Source organism: Pecten maximus, chromosome 6, assembly GCF_902652985.1.
Source record: "Pecten maximus chromosome 6, xPecMax1.1, whole genome shotgun sequence".
NCBI classification, from domain to species: Eukaryota; Metazoa; Mollusca; class Bivalvia; order Pectinida; family Pectinidae; genus Pecten; species Pecten maximus.
The window spans coordinates 15,764,787-15,781,950 of record NC_047020.1 but is presented as its reverse complement, the minus strand read 5'-3'; the positions used below and the strand labels follow the sequence as shown (position 1 = coordinate 15,781,950).

Here is a 17,164-nt window from a genome sequence, read left to right as displayed (position 1 = left end):
CCTGTTATTTTGTTTGTGTTATTATTATCGTTACTGTTACATTTTCACATTAAAAACGCTTTAATGAAGGAGTCGAATTGAAAACAAAGACAAATTTTATAATATAAAGGATTAAATGTATCTTTCAACCTGGTACTATATCTACGAGCGGAAGAACAAATTTAGCATTTTCAATACATTGGCATACGCATGCGCCTCGTCCATGTGACGTCAGGAAACTGGCGACAGAATGACGGAGAGAGTTGACTCAGTAATTTGAGTTTTTATGTATATTTATGTTTAAGTATGCACAGCCGAGCTACACGTGTCCAACAGTTTATCGTGGATTGCTGGTTAGCATTTGCATTAACTAGGTAACACCGACAAGATGGTGATCGCGCGAGAGCATCATTTGGAGAACATGTAACTATCAACAGGTGCCCGAAAATGAAACTTGATTTCGACCATGTGCTTTTGTTGACCTCGTATAATGACAATAGTCGTGTTGCCACCCACGGGATTCGACACACCCATCCGTTTGTTAGTTTGGTTTGATTTTATAATGTCTGCTACTGAAACGATTGAGAATGTGTATATATAATCAAGAATATTCCATTGATCCGTTTAAAATAACTTCTTTAAAACGTGTTAAAATGTTTGTTTTGAATTTGCTGTGTAGCCTAATTGGGGAAAAAATTAAGATAAAAAAAAAAAAAAAAAAATTTAACAGAAAAAAAGTTTGAACATCTGATGGATTTTTAAGGGGTCTAACAAAAAATGAGCAACCTTGCATAAAAAAAGTGTTTTTATTTTTCTCTCTAAAGTTAGTCTTCGGGGAAATTATGAATTGTATCCATTGCCATGAATGCATGCTTAAGATGTCATCAAATCTGGCTTGCAGAAGACTGGACATCTATATAGGCCTAATTTGTACGACAAAACCTTTCTGCAATGTTGTAGCTATAAGACAGCGGTACACCTTTTCTGCAATGTTGTAGCTATAATTAAGACAGCGGTAATTTTTGATGACAGGCGCTGTCAGAGCTACAGTTGGGTCACATGCATGCCAACTTGTAGCAATTAAATTCTTGTATGTTGAAAAATTGACATAAATATTTCAGCTTAAGTTGGCAAAAATAGTTCCCCCAGCCAATCTAGGATACAATATATTACTTAGACCTACACAGGATGTTTAAATTGATACATTTTTTTATGGTTCTGGACATGACAAGTATCTGGCATTGGCGTTACAGTAATCCCTTAAAATTGACATGATCTGACAAGTTAGTGAAGTTTGGGACATGTGGAACTGTCAAACATGTACAATGCTGATGAATGTTTGTATTTGAAGTACAGAAATTAAAATATTAATGCATTTTAGAGCATTAAAGGCTGATAAATAGTTGTTTTATTCTAAAAACATTCTAATGAAAAAATTATCTTTTGTTCAGTCTCAAAACTAAATGCTAAGTATATTTCTGTTTTCCAGGTAAATTTCTACAGATGAGGATACTGTTTGGTTAGGATCTGCATTTTTCATTTGTGCTGACTGAAAATGGCGGGCACTAAAGTATTTATAGCGGGTGTAAAGAAAGAGGATTCTAGTCTAGTCCTACCACTACAGTCAGCAGCCATTTTGTTCATGACTGAATATTGCATCAGTGACACAGTGGACTTCCATTTGACCTTGGTCGACGAAGGAATCAATCGTTCCGTTTGTGTGACAGTAAATCAAAATATTCTACAAAAGTATAATCACACATTTACAAACTCAGAGGGAGGTTATCAGAATTGCGCTCTTCCTGTAATCATAGAGGATGGAGGAAGGCTGATAAGATCAGGTCTCTGCAGCATAATACGTCAGATTGTCACCATTGCCCATACACATTCTCCTGCAGAAGATTTTGACTTTTTGTTGGTGAGTTTCATATGTAAATGTGGAGAGTATTAATATTGGTCACCTTAGGCTAGCGGGAGGTTTGCCTTCAGAGAGCAAGAAGTTGCTAGTTGGAAGCCCAGCACAGGCAGGGTATCGGGGCTCAAAGTGGCGCTTATTTTAGTGGCCATGGCGCTTTAAATTCAACATTGGTGACCAATTATTGACCTATAGGGTGCCTACATGGCCACTAAAAATATTGTGTAAACCTGCGATTTGGTTAATCTTTCAAAGGTTAACGTTGCAGTCAATGCTAAAATTCTGTTCATAATCGAAAAGTTACTGATCTATTCATATACAGTGACCAGTGTACCCTTGACCTATCTCCACCAAGATCTACCTCCACCTTCTCATGCTGCTACCTAAACCTCTGGAACAGATTTCCTATATATAATCCTTCAATAAGTTTGCCATCCTCACATACCGCCACTGCCACATTCGTTACAATACAAATGTCACGAATCACTATTTATTTCCCTCGACAATATCGCTATTTTGTTCTGTTTTTGGTGATCAAGGAACTCTTTATTGCTCTTTGCAAATTGTACGGGTAACTTAATGAGCTTTAGGTTTGGATGATTTTCTATTGCTGAGCTAGGTAGATCGTTGTTCAATATTTTTTTGATGTCACATCCACCAACACTTATGGTTTGGTTTGTATAAAAGCATGACTGATTTCTTTTCACTTTGTTATTATTGTGTATGAGGCCAAAGCCACTATCTAATGGAAATATAGTTACTTCAGATAAAACTACTGAGTGTCAGTTGAGCTATGCTACTGCCGATTCAAATATTTCTCTTAAATTTTGACAGATGGTCTTTCGGCAAAACCAGAAAAAAATATTTATTTCCAGAAATTAAGTTTGTGACAACCTGAACCTTCTACAAATTAAAATGTATAGCCAAAATAGACTAACAAATATATATTATGTAAATCGTGTAACATGTTATTACGGCGAGATCATCTTGTGCAGATAAAAAACATGCACAAAATCAAGGAAATCATTAACATTTTTGTATATATTAATCTATAAAATTCATGTAAATATATTATTCAGCTTGTATTTCATAAGATGTTGGTATTGCAATCTCTTATAAAATTTCAAGGTTGTAATTTTCATAATTCAATACTATAGCCACCCTCGTAATACTCCCATAACTGCTGTGGATGAAAGATGGCATTATAACGAGGGTAAATTGTAGAACCTTATTACAAAGTCAGTTCTTAATTTAATGTGACATCTATAGTTGAAAGTAATTGGTGAATGTTAAGTGTGACAACTTGATACCCTTTAGGTTTTGAGGATATGTACTTGACAGACCAGGATAGATTGTACAGAGTGTAACACCTCTAGTATGTATACATACTTCCACTGTAGATACTGTAGATTCTGTTTAGTTAGGTTTTAATGACTGGCGGAAACCTACTTTACACCAGCCAAGCCAAGTCTCTGTTCTAATGTCAAATGACTTGTAATTTAAACATATTATCAAACACTAGCAGTGGAGCTATTCATATGATGTCCAAACTTTCATTGATCCCACAGGGGCTTGACAAGTTCATATGACAATAGACACTGAATGAAATATTTAGCCACAGGAAGGAGGTCAGACCTTGGAGTTAGATATTTCATTCCGAGTCGTAGAAATGTGTCAAGCCCTTGTGATTGTCTCTCTCCCCCACCAACCCTCAAACAATTTTTTTTAAATGGCTAAAAAGTATTTTTGGCATGTAATATGATGAGATGAAGGTATCTGTACATTTTTGAAAGAAATAGTATAAGTTTCTTAATTTGATGAGAGTGAAAAAAAAACTTCTTGTGTACATTTTTTATCCAAGTTTCGAAATATGAATTATTTGATGAAGAAGAAAAAGGTCCAAACTCTGCTAAATTATTCTGTGATATAGTGTATTAAACATATCTTTTATACTGATATTATTTCAAAAGAAAATATTACAGACTATAATAATCACTTTCAAATTTTGATATTCAAATCACCTGTCTTTTCATAAACAGTCCTTGTTATTGGTCTCAGGGATTTCATATGTAGGTTCAAGTTGTGCCAATTCAAATTTTGAGTTGGGAAAACACAATGGTCGACAGATGGTTTCTGAAATGAATTATAGAATATATCAGGAAAAGTCTAAAATAATGTGTACGATAGAAAGCAAAGTGAGGTAAAAAAGTTGAAAGTAACCAAATCATACAACGGTTCTTACAAAATCTTTAATAAAATTTGAGTTTTTGTAAAAGAAAAACAGGTATATAGTAGTAGAGTCTTATTAGCTCATCTGGTCCAAAGGACCAAATCTGTCTGTCTGTTTGTCCATCAACAGTTACCTTTTGACCACTATAATTGAGTAAATATCACTTTGATGAAACTTTGTATGCAGCCATATATTGACAAGATCTCGCACAAGTTTAAAAATTGAAATTATTCAACAGTAACTTACATATTTATTGCCCTTTGTTTTAATAATTACCATTTTTGTAACTCACCTGGTCCAAAGGGTAAATCTTTTAATAATGCTACCAGTCATAAAAAACTAAATGGATTTTGATGAAATTTGGTCTGGAGAATTATTTGGCAATGTTGTATTTACATGTTGCATAATGAAAAATGTGACACCATTGGGGTGGGAAAAAGGGGGCTCAATCAGGGAAATATAGCAAAACAAGAACAAACAAAAAACTTTGAAATACTTTTTCTTTTTCAAGAATGGCAGGATTTAGTCAACCCTGTAGTGTGAACCATTGTTGGAAGAGTCGGTTCAAAAGTGGAAAAATATTTTAAATTTTACTTAAATCTGAATATATTTTGCCATTCATGAAATATCCAAGGTGGAGTTGGGTGGGCGTTGTAGGCCCCTCTAGGCCTCTTGTCTGAAACCATATTATCTTGGGGAATGCCATTCTTATACACACAATACAGATAATTAATTTTGATTATTTTTAGTTCCATACCAGTAAAACTGAAGGGACTTTTAGATTTCCTTTAGCGGCATCATTCTGTGAGGGATTTTGATCAAACTTCACCCAAATACATAGTCATAGACCCACAATAAATCGGACAGGATCACTGTCAAGGTTTCCTGGTCACGTTCAAGGTCACATTTACTTTAAATATTTAGAAAATCCTTGTCAGCGCTAGCCCTCAAGAGGCTTCATTCCATGAGGGATTTTTATCCAACTTCACACAAATACAAAGGACCATAATACCTCTGATAATTTTGAGTTTCCGGTGTGTCTGTTCAAGGTCACCAGAACTATTTTTTTTAAAAATCCTAGTTTTAGAATATCCTTTTTAGCTCTATAGCTTGTTTCTCATTTTCATTAAACTTTAGACTCTTATTTAGGATAGTTTTATCTCGGACAGATAAATGCTAGAGTGCCAAGGTTGTTGGGTTAAGGTCACTATTACAAATTTCGAAAATATTTGTCAGTGTTTTAGAGGCTTTGTAACTTAAGGAATTGGGATCAAACTTCAGACACTTGTAAAGGACTGTAATAGGGGTGGAGCTGTGAGATGACATGTAATGCTTCAGCATGACTGTATTTTATTGAGTTAATATATATACTCATACTCAGTATATATATGTAGTACCTGTTCAGAATCCCCTGCAGGTAGGGCGTAAGAATTGTACCTGCTACCCCCATTGCATGATCGTAAGAGGTGACTCAATTTTTTCTCTTCTTTCTGAACAACTTTCTTCTTCCTAATGTCTCCCTTGACAATGCCTCACTTTTGGTCTTCGGTTGAGCGTTCGCCCCTGTGAGGAAGGCTTTGGGTTCTGTCCCCTGGCCGAGACATACCAGAGTCATTAAAAATGGTAGTTGCTACTCCTGCTTAGCACTCAGCATATTAGGAGTGGGACGACTGGTTCGCCCGTTGTCAGTATAATGTGACCGGGTGGGGTGTCCTGCTGGGTGTCTTTGGCAGTATGCTTCAGTGAGGTAGCACTATAAATCGGCAAAAGTTCCTGCCTATCACAAGGAGACTTAACACGAACATACCTCAGCCTCCCAAAACACACATATCATTTATGCACTCACCACACGCATGCATGTCGCACGCATGGGAGGCCGTTCTTAAATGACCTTAGCTGTTAATAGGACATTCAACAAAATAAACCAAACCCACCTGTTCAGATGTAATGATTTTGTTTTCTCTGGAAATGATATTTAGTGTTTGTAATTTTTCACAGGGATTCCGTGGTGGGAGCTTAAAGGCTTGTGCTGAGGTAAGTTATGAAGTTTTTATTTTAGATTGTCTTAACTTATGTTGAAATCATTGCCTTAATAATATGCAGTTTAATAATGTGTCGTCAGAGAAATGATAGGACTTTTCAATGGGCCTATTCAGTAATAATTTTTTTAAGAATATACAGACCTTTCTCATTCTTTGTATTTCATTCCTATCATATACCGGGTAGTGTATCCTTAATGACCTCATATTATTGGATAATGATAACTACCTCTTTGTTATGTTGAATGATTTTAGGATATGTTAATAGTTGTTTTTTAAGTTAAATAACACAAACAAATATTGCAAATCAATGAATTACACTTCAATGTTAGTATTACCTTATTTACAAAGAGAGTTTGATATGTTGTGTATATGTCGTTGATAAGAAATAAAGATATACTGTAAACTTGGAAATTTATACTAGGGGGCTTAAAAACATGTATAGTTTACATATCGAAATATCACCTCCCCCTACTACCCACCCAGGAAATAACATATTTACAATACATACATTAATACTATTTCCCAGGTATGATTCACAGGATTCAGATATTTTATCTCGGCGACTATTGTTAGAGCTTCACATAATGTAAATGTGGTAAACCCTCTGTAAACAATAATTATGGCTTGTATTTGGTAGAACTTGGGTCCTGATATTAGTTATCCTTATCCTGCCATAGAGTTTAAATATCTTTGTCCAACACACAGGGCTGATTGATGAGTGTGTAGGTTTCAGGATGGACGAAGCTATGTGAAGTGGACATTCCAAACAGCATTGGTGAATTGATCCAACAAATCAGGTATTCCATTTACCTACATTTGATGTGAAAGATTAATTTATGCTCAAATGATTAGTGACTACTTGGTAGGTGTTAATTATTAGTGACTTAATATGTCATAGTGGCATTGACAATGTGTCTGGAGCACAGCCTGTTGTTAAGCATTAGTCAAGAAATGGAATTAAACAGGGAGTTAAGTGACAACAAAAGGTCAAGGGTACTGGGTCAAAGATCTATCTTTTCACTGATGAACATTTTTTGTGACACTGAAGAAATATTGGTAAGAATTAAACAAAAAGTTGACAGACCAAATGATAAGGTCACTAGGTCAAAGGTCAAATATTTTAGTATTTATTGGTTAATATTTTATTATGGCATAGTTGCCCAGAATTAAACAAGTAGTCAACTGACCAAAGATCAAGGTCACTGAGTCAGAGGTCATTTTTACTCAGAGTCAAACATCAAGGTCAAATTATGAAATAATAGAATATTTAGCTCAGATCTGTGACCTGGTCTAAAGGACCAGAGAGCTTATACTTTGGTGTTGTGTCCTTCTTCCATCATCTTTTCCTAAATGGTGACCCAGAGATGTAAGATTGGTGTTACTTTTTCACACACTGGCTAGCACAATTTCATGTTTTGTCCCCTCATAGTTGTATTCTGGCTTTTTCACGCAAGGTCATTGGAACCAGAGTAGAATATTTGATTACTAAAATTAATATTATATTTGTTACAATATGGAAAGTGTAGTCCTCAATTTTATCCAAATTTCTTGAGCCATGTATGAGTTTAAAGGTCAGCACTGATATTATCTTTTTTCTCAATGTCCAGGTCAACAACATATGCTTTGTATTATATTTGTACAATGACTGCAGGAATCTTGTGTGATTATAATGTTTCCTACTTTTCAGAGAGATTAAAGATACTGACAGTGAACCAAAGATTGATGTCCCAGAGGATGTTATGAAATTGGAATGGCATTTCCAGACACCAGCCAAACTTCACAACGATGACAAACAAAAAAGATGTTTATTGTCACAAGTTATAAAGGAAGCAGAGGAAACTGACAGCAATTCTGGCCTTTCCCGGTTTAGATTGCAACGTGACTATCCATTGACCCATTGTGTTAGCAGAATTAACTTGATGTGTAATGGTGGTGTATCCAAAGAAACTGGAAAGAAATCCAGTTCTTGTGAAAATGGAATATCGGTTAAAAATCTGGAAATTAAAAACGGGATTAGCAGCTCGCAACAAAACCAGCTTAATCAGTCAGACAGATGCACTTTAGAGAAATCTTTCCAAAGTCTTGAGGAACTTACAAGCTTTTTGAACACATTGACATTTCGTGACGTTGATCTGATTCATTTGTATGCTGAAGGAAATACAATCACAGTGGCAGACCTTATCCTCTTCCCGTTTGTGTACCATTTGTTGGTAGGTTTCCATTCAATTACACTGTATACCTGGAATTTTAAATCTTCATGAACTTTTACATATTAGTCCCTTTTTAACCCTATCCCACAAATATTGCATGTCCTTTTTTATAGAAATCAGATATCTTAAAATGACATTAACACAGGTCCATTGCTGACATTTCCCTGACAGTTGAGTTACCCAAACAGTCTAGTAACTCAGTTGAGTTACCCAGACTTTGGAGTTACCTTGACAGTTGAGTTACCCAAACAGTCTAGTAACACGGTTGAGTTACCCAAGACTTTGGAGTTACCCTGACAGTCGAGTTACCCAGACAGTCAAGTTAATCTGACTGTGAAGTTACCATGACAGTCGAGTTACCCTGACAGTTGAGTTACCCTGACAGTCGAGTTACCCAGACAGTCAAGTTAATCTGACTGTGAAGTTACCATGACAGTCGAGTTAATCTGACAGTCGAGTTACCCTGACAGTCGAGTTACCCAGACAGTCAAGTTAACCTGACTGTGAAGTTACCATGACAGTCGAGTTAATCTGACAGTGGAGTTACCCTGACAGTCGAGTTACCCAGACAGTCAAGTTAACCTGACTGTGAAGTTACCATGACAGTCGAGTTAATCTGACAGTGGAGTTACCCTGACAGTGGAGTTACCCAGACAGTCAAGTTAACCTGACAGTCGAGTTAACCTGACAGTCGAGTTAACCTGACAGTCGAGTTAATCTGACAGTCGAGTTACCCAGACAGTCAAGTTAATCTGACAGTCGAGTTAACCTGACAGTCGAGTTAATCTGACAGTCGAGTTAACCTGACAGTCAAGTTAATCTGACAGTAAGTTACCCAGACAGTCAAGTTAATCTGACAGTCGAGTTAACCTGACAGTCGAGTTAATCTGACAGTCGAGTTAATCTGACAGTCGAGTTAACCTGACAGTCGAGTTAATCTGACAGTCGAGTTAACCTGACAGTCGAGTTAATCTGACAGTCGAGTTACCCAGACAGTCAAGTTAATCTGACAGTGAGCTCGAGGTACCCAGACAGTCAAGTTAATCTGACAGTCGAGTTAACCTGACAGTCGAGTTAATCTGACAGTCGAGTTAATCTGACAGTAAGTTACCCAGACAGTCAAGTTAATCTGACAGTCGAGTTAATCTGACAGTCGAGTTAATCTGACAGTCGAGTTAACCTGACAGTCGAGTTAATCTGACAGTCGAGTTAATCTGACAGTCGAGTTACCCAGACAGTCAAGTTAATCTGACAGTGAGCTCGAGGTACCCAGACAGCTAAGTTTCGGTTATTTGTGCTTACAATAGTATTGATGTATATAATTGACAATAGGGACAGACTTTTTCATCAATCTCAGAATTGTGAGTGTTTGATATTAGGCTAAAAGAGCTACAATCATGGAAGCATTTCAAACAGATTAGGGAAGGCATCGATAGCTCAGACATTTAAAGTGTCGGCTGCATATAACCTCTGGTGAAGATCCGAGGTGCATGGTTCAATTCTCCCTACCTAGGCCTTTTCAGTGTGTGTTTCTTGGAAAGCTGTGAAAAGGGCCAGTCTGTACTGTCGTGATTGTGTCCTTGGGCAAGACACTTTACCCTAATTGCTCTGGATGGCATGCAAAGGGCCTCTTGTAAGTTCAGTGAGGTAGTCATGACCTACTACAAGGAGACCCTACCTCAAAATGACCATGGCTATTCACAGGGCGATAAACCCAGCAAAAAAACATACACTAGTACTTTTAAAATCCAACAGTATTTTCTAAGTGACAATCTCATCATGTTTTAGAATTAAGATTTAATAGAATAATCTAATATTATTTAATATTAATACTCTATATGCTTAGGGTACAATAACTACAATTCTTTCTTTTGAATTATATATTGATAAAACCAATATCAAAATATGATATCTTTAATTTACAGGAAAGTTTGTCATTTGACCTTCAATGCCTCATTGGTCACGTGCCTAGAATTATTTCCTGGATCCAACACATGACTAGTTTACCACGGATACAGGAATGTGCAAGGAATTGTGGGTATAACACTGACCTTCTAGACACCTCAGATGTTTCTGATATTTCCAGTCAACGGGAATCAAAATATTGTTTTGTTTCTCCTTCCCAGGAGCAGGAATGCAAGGAGGATGAATTGGAACTTAGGTACTGAAACAATTATACAAAAGATGTAGTATATGTTCACTTTGACATTTTTCAGTATGACATATTTCAAGCATTATTAGTGTAAATTACCATACTTTAAGTTTCTTTATTTTATGCAAGAAATCAAATGAAATTGTGTTAGTATCAAAACAGATTCCTGTTGATTTCTGTTGACTTTACTTCCAATATATTGGTAAAGCACTAAAAAAAACATTTACACAATAGATTATAATTCGAAAAATGTTACCTGTAATTAATGTAATATTGGTAGTTTACTATGTATATATGATGGGGAATTTGTTTTACTTTGATAGCCGGAGATGTAGAGCCAAGTCCCGGGCCATCAAACCAGAAGTTGCAAGTGCACTGGAAAAGGTGAAGGTAAGACAAAAAACTCCCATCATTGCACCTTTTGAGTTGGAAATGAGGAGTCCTGATTTGCTTGGCCACTACCCATGTACAGACAACAACTTTATAACAAGGAAAATGTTCACACCTGTTTTTGTCCATTTTGTCATTTGAACAAGATAGAATTGATTTTCTTGGATAAAATTTCTGAGACAAACATTTTAGCTAGGAAAATGTAGATAACAGAATATGTTGGATATATGAAAACATAACTTGACTCTTACATTTGTATATATCTGAGCACTGATCATGTGTTGAAGGCAGATTTGAAATTTGAAATGTGAACTTAGTATTAATGATGAGTTAATTGGGGGGGGGGGGGGGGGGGGGTTGATCTCATCGAACGTTTGTAGTTGGAATATATCATGAAAGAAAATGAAATTCAAGACTGGAATTAATGATTGATACTACTTTTTTACAGGAGAGCAATATCAGTGTGGAATTAGGCTACCACCCGTGTGGAGAAGCAGTTCAGTTGGTGTGGGAGGGAATTCCTGATGGGGTACACCCTGGTGCTGGTAAGTGATTTACTGTAGACCAAAGGTTAGATGATAGTGTAGTTGTCTACATGAGTTACTGCCATTGAACCCTATCTGTGGATGTAAGTTGCTGTAGACTAAGCCTACAGGATAGATATAACTGTCTACATCAGGTAAATGAAACACACTCCCATGTTAGTTATACCCCCCGCAACGAAGTTAGGGGTGGTATACTGGAATCACCTTGTCCGTCCGTCACAAAATTTGTCCGGCTATGCATTCGCTCATTTCTTTATGGATTTCACTCAAATTTTGTTAGTAGTTAGAAGACCATATGAACTTGTGTCGCCTGCAGTGATTTTGGGATTTAGCCCTTTTTAACAGCGTTATGTCCCTTTTCATACAAAATGTATCATAATTTTGTCCGGCTATGCATTCACTTAGTTTTTGATGGATTTTCTTGAAACTTTATACAGAGTTGAAGGATGGCATGAAGTTGTGTCTCCAGTAACAGCTTCTTCTGAAAAACCCCTTTTTACAGAGTTATGCCCCTTTATGTAAAAAAAGGTTACTAGCTTGTCCGCCTATGCATTTGCTTTGTTTTCAACGGATTTTACTAAAATTTGGTATGTAGTTAGAGGACCCTATGAGGCTTAGCTCTATGCAAAGATTTTGCCGAATTACCAGTTCTGATAGAGTTATGCCCCTTTTTCTTTAAAAACGAGCAAAATTTTGTCAGTCTATGCATACACTTAGTTTTGGGTTGATTTTCTTGAAACTTTATACAGAGTTGAAGGACCACATGGAATTTTGCCGCCAGGAACAGCTTTTTCCTATAAAACCCAGAGTTATGACCCTTTATGTAAGAAATGGTTACAAGTTTGTCCTGCTATGGATTTATTTTGTTTTCAATGGATTGACTGCGAATAAATTAGTGTATACTCATGGAAAAGCGGGGGTATACTTGTCACCCCCTCGGTGACAGCTCTTGTTGCTGTAGACTAAGCCTACAGAATAGATATAGCTGTCTACATCAGTTTTAAAACATATTCCAATGTTAGTTACTGTAGACTTAAGCCTTCAGTATAGGGTAGGTGTCTGCATATGATAAATGAAGTACATTCACTTGAATTTAAAAAGGATAAGTGTGCAATAAACTTGTTCTAAGACATTTGTGTATTAAGCAGCCTGGAGAACTAATATTTGGACTAGGGGGGGGGGGGGGGGGGGGTATATTGAAAGACAAGTGAACTAATTCCATGATCCTTTGTCTTTAATAACTAATTGGTGCATTTAATTGGCTACAAGAAGTCCTTGATAACATAATTTACAACAACAAAAACTACCAGTATGGTTTTATGGGAGCACCCATGTTGATGAGTTTTGTATCCTTGCTATTTTTGGTTGTATGTTGTAATATGTTGATATCGTGATGCCACCTCTGTCTGAGTATAATTTTGATATGAACTCTGTTTAGACACTAGATTTGTTTAGTGTAATGTTGTCTCATTGCTAGACTTATGAGAGTATAATTTGGTATGGTTTGATTCTGTCTGTTCCAGACTTGCCTAAGAAGCGCCTGATGAGGAAATGTCAGCAGCTGGAGAATTTAGTGACGGCGGTCCAAGCTCTGGCAAAACCAGGGGACATCATCGTCGACTTCTGTAGTGGAGGGGTCAGTTGGACTTGTCACATGGCTATAATCTGTTTTCTGATTGGGATAATCTGTTATTAAAGTGTTACTGTACGTAGCCACTGATTTCTAAGATATGATTTCAAATTAATTTAAAGTTACATTAATGTACAAGCCATTTGTTATATTTGTGGCAGTCAGCTGGTAATCTCCAAATTAAAGATTTTTGAGTTATTTCTTTTCTTTTTTACAACAGGGTCATCTTGGATTGGTCATAGCCTATTTGATGCCAGATTGTAAGGTGAGGATGTAGTGAAATATGTCACAAATCTGTTACCTAATAACTGATCTATATATTATAGCGTCTTCACTCTTTCTGTACTTGAAGTCAGTTTCAGGTGACTTGAAAAAGTCAAATTATTACTTGGACTGGAATATGGGGAAAGAGGTTTTAAAAAATATTGTAGTAGCAAATTAAATTTAATCTTGACTTAAGAAAGATAGTTGCTATTCATAAATACTAAACAGGGAATGTAAAGTCTTGTCTATGTTTAGATTGTCGCTGATTAACTTAACATGGAATGGAGTTTGTATAAAATATTGTTCAATATAGGCTATAAGCCAATTGGGGATGGGGGCTTCCCTAAAACGTTATCAAATACATAAACTCCAGAGACTGGAGTCCAGAGAAACTTCTCCACAGTTGTTTATGCATGTGGTATAACACAGACATGCTAAAATATTATCCAAAGTGCTATTAATTATGACAAAATGATACATTTTATGAACTTCACCTTAATTCAGATCTGGTGCAGGTGAAGTTATCATAGGATAAATAACAGTTTTTGTGTTGATACCTATTTGCAACAAACCTCGGTACTAAATATTTACTAAATATCAAACTATCTGTATAGCACTGTGATGATATCTTTCTAGATAATTAATTACATCTTCTCTCTGTGAATACCACAAATAGATATATTTCACTCATTTTCACTCACACATCTGACACACTGGGGCCGCAATGGCGCATTGGTTAAGGTGCCCCAACACTTTATCACTAGCCCTCCACCTCTGGGTCGCGAGAATTTTGAAACCCACGTGGGGCAGTTGCATGGTACTGACTCTAAGCAGACAATTTTCTCCGGGTTCTCTGGCTTTCCTCCACCTCCAAAACCTGGCACGTCCTTAAATGACCCTGGCTGTTAATAGGATGTTACCTTAAATTAACCAAACCAAAAATATCTGACACATTAACTCGGTCCCACAGTGTTTAGACTAAAGTCAGTTTCACTATATATATTACTATATTTGTGAACTATACTTAACATTCAATTGGAAACCATTACATACATATTCTATGTATCTTTGACTTCATGTGTACAATGTGATTTTATTATTTGTAGGTTTATTTGGTTGAGAATAATGAGTCATCTTTGATGCGTGCCAAGACTCGTGTGGAGAAAGCCAGTCTCAACAACGTTACACTTTTCCAGGTAAAACTAAAATTGATCTGTGAGAGTGCTGATTATTGTTTGATTTGTTTTGCTGAAGACATTTTTCCTACTTGCAGACAACTTGTTGAGAAATTATACAACAGATTTAAGCAGTTTAAATACCTAACTGATAGCTATATAGTATTCCTTTGATACAATGAGACAGAAAAATGCAAATTGAAAAAGAAATATTAGAAATATTTTCTCGAAAATATCAAAAAAGCTAGCAATATCATTTGAAATGCAAATTGTTAATCAAATAGAAACACAGAAATATTACTCTTCCTATTAATCCCTAATTCCATTGAACAGGCTTGAGTAATACATGTATTGAAGAGTTTTAAAAGATTTAGTAAGTTTACTTTCAATTTATGAAACCTTTTGTTTTCATAGTGTAATCAGGATTATTTCCGAGGGAGCTTTGATGTCGGGACATGTCTGCATGCTTGTGGCTCAGCCACAGACATGGTTCTACATCAATGTCTACAGAACAATGCAAAGTTTGTTATCTGCCCTTGTTGCTATGGTGGCATCCAAAACACACACCTGATGACGTATCCAAGGAGTCAGCATTTCAAGACGGCCAACATTCCATCCAAGGTAGTATATGCTCCCCGTATGCGAGATAATGAGTTATGCTATGATTTTTGACAAATTTTTATCCAAAATTGGGAGAATGGAGTCATTATTATAGAATAATCGTATTGTATCCCTAATGTGAATCTTTGAAAAACTTTGTAGGATATCATTTAACCCGGCTCAGATCTCTTGTTAGTTTGGCAATGTCCTTGTCACTGTTACCACAATTATGGTTCCACCACGATAATGAAGGGACGCTGAGTATATTAGTGTATAAACCCTTTCACCAAATACACTCTAGTATGGTAACATCAATTTCAACACTTGACCAGGATTTGACACTCTATTATGATAACACCAAGTTCTACACTTGATCAGTATTTGACACTCTAGTATGGTAACATCAAGTTCAACACTTGACCAGGATTCGACCCTCTAGTACGATAACACCAAGTTCTACACTTGATCAGTATTCGACACTCTAGTATGGTAACATCAAGTTCTACACTTGATCAGGCTTTGGTGAAGTCAAGATTAAACAAGATTTCACTTAACCAATAGGAGGACAGTTTTATGTCACAGGTCCCACTCATAAGGGTGTTTGTAGAGAACCTGATGATCTGTTGAGAATGACAATTTATGGGGAACAAGTCCATTATCTGTTATTTTATTGGTTTACCACCTACATGACGGCATTGCTAGGTTTCTCACCGACTATGACCGTTCTGAACAGGGCTATGTACTGTTTACAGGACTTGGTACTTACAAGATGTTCTATTTTAACAGGATTTTATTGTGTTGGGTCATGCAGCAGATCAGACAGAATTCAATAGAGATCTCGAGGAGCAAGGTATGTTATAGTCATTTGTAATGATAATTGATTTCCAGGAGCAGTATGTTAACAGTCAAGATCTAGAAAATCAAATTGTGTAAACAATCTTGGATATTGAGAAGCAATATGTGGCATAATATTATTAGTCTTTTATTACGAGGACCAAAACTAATCAAAATGCCTAGATTTGTTTGGAGCAAGGTACAGAATTTTGGAATCATTTTACTTACCATTGTGTTATATAGTGCCACTTCCGGTGTGTAATTTGCTAACCAGCAAAATTTTTATCAAATTAAATGCTCCAATTATTAATAGAATATTATAATATTGAGGGTGTCTTAAATTATCCAAACATATCTCACTACATGTATTTGTCAGAACTTCAATTCAGCTCTTTATGAGTCAAGTGTTTATCTTGCGTCTGTCTGGACTTAGACTAGTTTAAATTAAAGCAATTGGATATTTGCCGACTTCAGAACAGATTTCTCTTTGTAATGTGCTGAATAATGGTCTCGACTAAAATCAAACAAAAAGAAATGTCACTTTTACCTATTTTAAATATACTAAGATCTCAATCTGAAATTAGATGAATCAAAAGGGCTAATATGCTACATTCCTTTTGTAGGTAAATACTGTATGAACCTTGTGGACACAGATCGTGCATTGCTAGCCAAAGAGAGTGGGTATACTGTAGATTTGTGCTCTCTAATTCCTCCATCATGTACACCTAAAAATAACATTCTCGTAGGATGTCCTAATGAGGTAACTTCATAAGGCATCTTATTGTGGCATCTTCCAGTGCATCCTCGTAGGTCATACCAGCGTGGTAACTTTAAAGTTCATCCAAATACAACATCCTATTGTGGCATCCCCTTATGACATTCCACTGTGGAATCTTTATATGTATCCTATTGTGACACTCTGGCATCTTCATAGGATGTCCTAGTGTGACAATTTCATTTGGTGATTTAAAACTGATTAAATTGTTCAAAACTGGTCATCCTAACACATCCTAGATATACACCCACTACTCAACAGACATTAGATAGGAACAAATGTGTTTGTATTTCATTGGACAATTCAGTTTATATGTTCATTCTATACTGTGATATGCGACATTGTTTTTAATCATTCAAAGTGCCAATTAAATGCTTACAATTTTTCTACTTCTGTTGTTATCTTTACACAAATCACACAACA

The 17,164-nt window shown here is 36.1% G+C and overlaps 1 protein-coding gene across 5 annotated transcripts; it reads left to right on the top strand.

Annotated features, from left to right (window-relative positions):
* Positions 1–197: 197 nt before the first annotated feature.
* LOC117329090 (glutathione S-transferase C-terminal domain-containing protein-like) lies at positions 198–17,126 on the top strand. 5 transcript variants are annotated; one of them, XM_033886813.1, is made up of 14 exons: positions 198–332; positions 1,469–1,897; positions 6,123–6,158; positions 6,893–6,963; positions 7,854–8,376; positions 10,302–10,537; positions 10,852–10,918; positions 11,367–11,463; positions 12,987–13,099; positions 13,314–13,358; positions 14,464–14,553; positions 14,947–15,153; positions 15,919–15,982; positions 16,590–17,126. In XM_033886813.1, exons 2-14 carry the CDS (start codon positions 1,535–1,537, stop codon positions 16,736–16,738), a joined length of 2,061 nt encoding a protein of 686 aa, XP_033742704.1. In that variant the 5' UTR covers positions 198–332; positions 1,469–1,534; the 3' UTR covers positions 16,739–17,126. The 5 variants fall into 5 exon arrangements, with proteins under 5 accessions (XP_033742704.1, XP_033742702.1, XP_033742701.1 ...); XM_033886811.1 differs by having other exon boundaries at positions 198–353; XM_033886810.1 differs by having other exon boundaries at positions 198–402.
* Positions 17,127–17,164: the final 38 nt, after the last annotated feature.

Bases quoted from the DNA above. Each gene is read 5' to 3' on its own strand.
- LOC117329090 (XM_033886813.1), top strand. From the start codon at position 1,535: ATGGCGGGCACTAAAGTATTTATAGCGGGTGTAAAGAAAGAGGATTCT. The intron at 10,919-11,366 runs GTAAGACAAAAA...ACTTTTTTACAG, and splicing joins GTGCACTGGAAAAGGTGAAG to GAGAGCAATATCAGTGTGGA. The intron at 15,154-15,918 runs GTAGTATATGCT...CTATTTTAACAG, and splicing joins CGGCCAACATTCCATCCAAG to GATTTTATTGTGTTGGGTCA.